The sequence below is a fragment of the Meles meles genome, chromosome 3 (genome assembly GCF_922984935.1).
Source record: "Meles meles chromosome 3, mMelMel3.1 paternal haplotype, whole genome shotgun sequence".
NCBI classification, from domain to species: Eukaryota; Metazoa; Chordata; class Mammalia; order Carnivora; family Mustelidae; genus Meles; species Meles meles.
The window spans coordinates 125,365,476-125,371,861 of NC_060068.1; the positions used below are offsets into that span (position 1 = coordinate 125,365,476).

The 6,386-nt window shown below is 47.2% G+C and overlaps 1 protein-coding gene across 1 annotated transcript; it reads right to left on the reverse strand.

The window, feature by feature from the left end:
• Positions 1 to 2,008: 2,008 nt before the first annotated feature.
• FBLL1 (fibrillarin like 1) lies at positions 2,009 to 3,427 on the reverse strand. Its single transcript, XM_046000378.1, has one exon. The coding sequence runs from the start codon at positions 3,154 to 3,156 to the stop codon at positions 2,107 to 2,109; it is 1,050 nt and encodes a 349-aa protein (XP_045856334.1). The 5' UTR covers positions 3,157 to 3,427; the 3' UTR covers positions 2,009 to 2,106.
• Positions 3,428 to 6,386: the final 2,959 nt, after the last annotated feature.

A 6,386-nucleotide genomic window follows, 5' to 3' on the forward strand; every position in this document is an offset into this window, starting at 1 on the left:
TCAGTCTTAGTCCCATATTTCTCTTGGAACTTACTGTGTTGTTCCATTGGCCCAGGAACCCATCTACAACTCAGAGATATTCTTTAGGCAGCTGTTTTTGTGTCATTTCTCTATTAATGTCCCCACTGCAAGCAGCGTCAGACAGGGACTATAAATCGGTCTGTGGGTATATGTGGGAGCGCTCATGCCAAGGAACGAGGCTGAATTTTCCCTGTAAAGAAGGAACAAGTGCTCCTTTTTGAGGCTGAGCCGACGCTGACAAGGACTGGATCCTGTCACATTCTGGAAGTTTCCTGGGAGTCCATCCCCAGCCTCAAGGATTCATCCCAGCATCAAGTTAATAACCCTAGGATTGAAGAGAGGGATTTTCAAAGCAAAGGAACCAGGATAGATCTCCAGGGAAGGGCCACAGATTTTGGAATCTGTTTCCTATGGGTTTGATTTCTGGCTGTGAACCCTCCTGGAAGGTCTTAAGGTGGTTATGTCATCTTTCTGAACTGCAGTTTTCTCCTCTGTTAAATAGAAATTATCATCATTACTTTGCAGGATTGTAATGAAGATTTCATATTCTTTTTGGAAATAACTTGTTTGGGTTTCTGTAGGCATTTATTCCATTCACCCTATTCTTCCTGAGTCTGTCTGGCTAACAAACCTGAATGGTAGTTTTCACCCTGCATTATAGCATTTATGTGCATGTGGTGGGAAATGAGGAGAGGAGTAGAGATATTAATGCCTTTTTTAAAAATCTGATTTATATTATTTTACTCAGGAAATATCCTCTCAGAAAATGCAGACTAAGGGCAATCTCTGCCCCTGCACATCTTTAGGACGACAGAACCATTCTCCAAATAATGCATTAGTGAGCAATCATCCCCAGACTCAGTATCAATGACCTTGGCAATGGGGATTTTTTTTTTTTTAATATATGAGTCAATGAATAAATAAAATGTCTTTCTAAAGGCCTGGTTTGGGAACATTCCCAGCTCCCCTGGGATTGCTTACTCTCCCACTCCCTTTGGGCTGGTTTAGAGAGCCAGAATTAAATGTAATGGGTCCAGCAACTCAGGGTCTACAGGAAATGCCCTTCAGTAACAGATACTTTCTGAAGGCATTTTTCTGGTTGTTTCTCAGACACTCGGTGATACCATCTTGAGTATGTTCTGCCTTGCAGTGGTGACACTTTGCAAAGTAGACCCACATCCTACCCCCACCCCCACCTTATTTTGTTATTTTGAAATCTAAGGGCAGCAGAGGAAGGTGGAAGAAAGAACACAATGAAACCACAGAACTCTGTTTTGTATGTGTCCACAAGTGAGGACTTGCATTTTGTCCAGTGTGGGTCATGTAGGGAAAAGCTATGATCCCAGGGGTATAGAGGAAATTGCTGCGGATTTACAGCCCAAAGAGTGGGATTTAAATTCTATCTCCTAACTGGTTATGCAAACTTGGGCAACTAGTTTACCTCCAAAAGCCCTGTTGCTTTGCAAGTAAAAGGGACATCGTTAACAAAGTCATCCCAGCGGGTGGGGTGAATAAGTACTAGGGGATGCAAAAAGGGCTTAGTTGAAGAAGAAAGTACTAAATACATATTGTACCAGAACTCTGGCTTAGAGTCAGACAGATGGGGTGTGTTACACTATACTATGGTCCATCAATATTCGGGACCACTCCTTGGAGTCAGGCTCAGTCGTGTGACTTACCCAATGTAAACCCAAGTGCTCCCTCAGTTCTAATGAGACTTTCCAGGCTCATTAGTAATTCCCCAGTCCTCTTCCCCATATCCCTGTGATGGGAAAGCATGTGTAAGGAAGAGCCCTGGGACATTAGGGCGCTAAGTGATTAGAGTAAGCACAACTCTCATGCTCTTTATAGATGGGTTCCTACCACCAGCTGCCTTAGCTCTTTAGGGATTTGAAGATTTGGAGACTTAGGGATTGATTGTTATTGCAGTAAAACTGTCAGGCCTTACTGATGATACACCTCAGTACTGTTTCTTTATGCCATTTAATAGACGAAAGAGAAACAAACCACGAAGAAAACACATACATAGTTATACTGAACACAGCACAGTATTGGGGAGATCCCGGGGACAGCCCTTGCTCGCTGCTACTTGCTGCTGCTCTTGGGAAGGGGCCGGTACACACCCACGACCACAGCGTGGTCCCTCTCGTAGGGCTCCAGGGTCAGTTGCTCTTGGGGCTTTAAGTTCTCCTGCTGCAACTTCCTCACCTCGGAAGCAAACACCGCCTCAGCAGATGCAGTGGAGTCGATGCAGTTGGCCTTGATGGAAATGAGAAAGTGGCCCCCGTTGCGCAGGAAGGTGTGGGCATTCAGAGCCACTATCCGGGACTGGTCAGGCTGGGCCACGTCGGCAAAGATCACGTCCACCATCCCTATAAGCATGCGGTACTTGAGCGGGTGCCGGGCATCTTCCAGAACCGGGATGATGTTGGTTCGCTTCTTGGCCACGTTCACCAAATCGCGGCCAGCGCGGTGGGAGAATTCAACTGCGTAGACCACGCCGTCGGGGCCGATGATGTCAGAGACATGAGAGACCGTGGTCCCTGAGGCAGCGCCCAGGTACAGCACTTTGGACTTGGGCTTGATGTGAATCTGGTCGACCCCACCCAGGATGGCCGCTGCCAGCTTGGAGCGGAAGGGGTTCCATGTGCGGTACTCTTGTTTCACACCGCCCTCCGTCACAGTGACCCGCCGCTCTCCATACACCGACTGGCCCGGCACCATATTGAGCGTGACCAGCGCGTCTTCCGCTCCACGGTAGATGAAGACGCCTTCATGCCTGTGTGGCTCCACCGTCACAGTATTAGCGCACTTCCTGCGGCGGTTTTTGTTTTTGCCCACACCGCCACGCCGCTGCCCGCTGCCACCACGGTCCCTACTGTCCCCCCCTCCGCGCCCCCGGCCCCGGCCACCGCCACCGCCACCGCCACCGCCACCGCCACCGCCACCGCCGCCACCGCCGCCGCCGCCGCCAAAGCCACGCGCCCGCGCGCCAAAACCGCTCTTGCCCCCAGGACCGCCATCGCCTCCTCCTCCTTTGCCCCCTCCTCCCCGCCCCCCGCCCCAGCCGCTGCCCCAGCTACCACCCCCACGGCCACCCGACCCACCCCCACGTGAGCTGGAGGCAGACTTCATTGCGCGCCCTGGGCACCCGGGTGGGTGGCTAGCGGTGATTTTACGGTGTCGCGGTGCTGGTGGCGGTTGTCAGGGGTTACCAGTGGCTTGGAGCCGTTGTCAGGAGTCACAGGTGGTTCTGGATGGTGGTCCTGACGTGGGACAATGGCGACAGCGGACGCTGCTGGCCTGGTTAGCCACAGCAGGAGACTGGGGCAAGGTGCGCAGTTGTCGGGAACAGCTTTACCGCAGTGCCCGCATCCCTGGAGCCGCCCTTTGACGCAAAGATGGGCGTGATTACATCACAGCCGCTTTGGCGACCCTGCAGCCCCGGAAGCCCCGCTTCTAACCCTCGAGCAGACGCAACATGCTTCCTTTTAACTCTTCCCCTTCCTCGTCTCCTGGTTTCTTAGGGGCCCTTTGTACTTCTCCTGGGGCGCAGAGAAGGAAGCATCTCTCCGCTGCAGATGAGGATGAGAGTACTTGCTCGCTGTGTGGTCTTAGGAAGCTTACCTGATCCTCTCTGAAATTCTTGTTTCACCTTGGGCAAGTTTTTTGAGCCGAGTCTCAACATCCCATCTGAACATACCTCAAACAGAAAATACCTCAAAAGTTTGTTTTAAAGCGCTTCATACACTTATCCCAGCCATGGCGCATGATAATTACTTTGTGTTAGTTTTTTTTTTTTTTAATGTATTTCTTTTGGTCTTTTTATTGAGGTATAGCTTACACACAATAAAATCCATCAATTTTTGCTTGTTTCTTCTAAGTAATGTATTGCCTCCTAGAACTTTCGGCACTTGTGCAAGAATGGTTTTTGTACCCTTATACCATGTTGTTGAGCAAATTGGTACACATATTCTTACAAAACACTTAACCAATATACCCATACTCTAACTTATTCTGCTTTGAAAATGTTATCCTAAAGGGATGATCCCAGCAATTATCATTGTAATTAGTTTTGTTTTGTTTTTTTAGATTTTATTTACTTCTTTGTCAGAGAGAGAGTACAAACAGGAGGAGCAGCAGGCAGAGGGAGAAGCAGGATCCTGCTGAGCAAGGATCCTGATGTGGGACTTGATCCCAAGACCCTGGGATCATGAACCGAGCTGAAGGGAGATGTTTAACTGACTCAGCAACCCAGGCATCCCACCAATGATGGTAATTAGAACTGCTGGAGCAGGGGTGGTGATGGTGGTAGTAATAATGATCACTGTTGTCAGAGAAGTGACAGAGATGAGATGAAGTGGACTAACCAAACCAAAGGAAGTATTTAGAAGATAGAAGTCACAAGGTTTTCTGAAGGACTGGATGTAGAAGTCAGAAAGAGGAAAATTCCAAGTCAGAGATTGCCAAAGTAGAGTGACTCCCCTTAAAATAAATAAATAAATAAAAATTTAAAAAATTATTTACTTGTTTGAGAGAGTGAAAGTGAACAGACAAGCAGGGTGAGGGGGTACGGGGGAGGGATAGAGGGAAAGGGAGAAACAGACTCCTTGATGAGCAAGGGGCTTGATGCAGAGCTAGATTCCAGGACCCCAGGATCATGACCTGTGCCGAAGGTAGACGCTTAACCAACTGAGCCACCTAGGCACCCATGTGCCTCCCCTTTTTGGTTTATACTCTATAAGCTGCAGCCCTGGCTGTTCTCTACTTAGCTTTGCTCTCTCCCATTGACTGGGCTAAATCCCAGAATTTGTTCTGGGAATATGTAACAGCAAGAAATTTTTGATTCTTCAGTGTGAATGAGGATTCGTGGGCTCAAGCCCTAAATCCTGTAACACACCTCAGTAGGAGCCAAAATCTTATGTTTACTCTTCAATTCTGGTCTGTTTCAAAAGCTGTGCTCTTTCCATCCACAGCATCTTTTTGAGCATTAAAAACAAAAACAAAGACAAAAACACTAGGCAGCACAATATGACAGAGAAAACAGCTGTAAGGAAGAGAAGCATTCAGTCAGCACCCCGGACAGCGACACCAACCGGGGGGTTTTCCCTACAGTCACTGGTTTGGCACTCAGCCAGGAGTGGGGGAAGGAAGGTGGTGTATGTAGATGGTATAAGCAACCTGTGGACCTCCCTATTAGTGGAATAAAGTGCCTGCTCCAGAGAAAGACAAAACATACCTGAAAATGAGGGCAAATGTCAGGCAGGGTGTACTGAATACACACATGTCAAGGTTTTATTCCATCCTGGACCAGAACTCTTCCTGTTTCAAATTCATGGACAGCAACACCAAATCTGGTTTTCTCAGAGGGTCAAAATGCCTCCTTAATAAGGGCCATAAACTTATGTGTTGGAATGCGGACAGGCAGTTAAAGAGTGCAATGTACAGTTCCTGAAGTGATGATTATTATAAAACATTCTCCTTGGAGGTTTCTGCTCTCATTACAAATTGAGGAGTGTTCTCCAAATTGATGAACTACACTTGGTGCCTTGGTTTGGATTTCTCCCAAACCAGAGCCTGTAATGGTTAATTTTATGGATCAACTTGACTGGACCATAGAGTGCCTGGATGTTTGATCAGACTTACGCAGATGTTTCTGTGAGGGTGTTTTGGGATGAAATTAATATTTAAACAGGTAGACTACATAAGCAGTCTGTCCCCCACTCCCAAAATGTGGGTGGACCTTATTCAATCTGTTGGAGGCCTAAATAGAACCAAAGACTGACGTTTCCCAGAGTAAGAGAGAATTCTCCTGCCTGAGAGTCTTTGAACTGGCACATTGACTTCCTGGTTCTATAGCAGCCTGCCTGCCTTCAGACTTAAACTGCAACATTGACTCTGCAGATTTTAAAATCACTGGTCTCTACAATTGGGTGAACAATTTCCTTGCAATCTCTCTCTATATACAGATGTAGTTGTGGATGTAGATCTAGATGAGATATAGATCAATCTATTTATCCTATCAGTTCTATTTATCTGGAGGACAGACTCTGAGACAAGAACATGGGTCCACGAATGTTTATAGCAGCAATGTCTACAATAGCCAAACTATGGAAAGAACCTAGATGTCCATCAACAGATGAATGGATAAAGAAGATGTGGTATATATACACAATGGAATACTATGCAGCCATCAAAAGAAATGAAATCTTGCCATTTGCGACGACGTGGATGGAACTAGAGCGTATCATGCTTAGTGAAATAAGTCAATCAGAGAAAGACAACTATCATATGATCTTCCTGATATGAGGACATGGAGAAGCAACATGGGGGGTTAGGGGGATAGGAGAAGAATAAATGAAACA

What these genes read in the sequence shown, in the direction of transcription:
- FBLL1 (XM_046000378.1), bottom strand. Translation starts at nt 3,156, where the DNA reads ATGAAGTCTGCCTCCAGCTCACGTGGGGGTGGGTCGGGTGGCCGTGGG.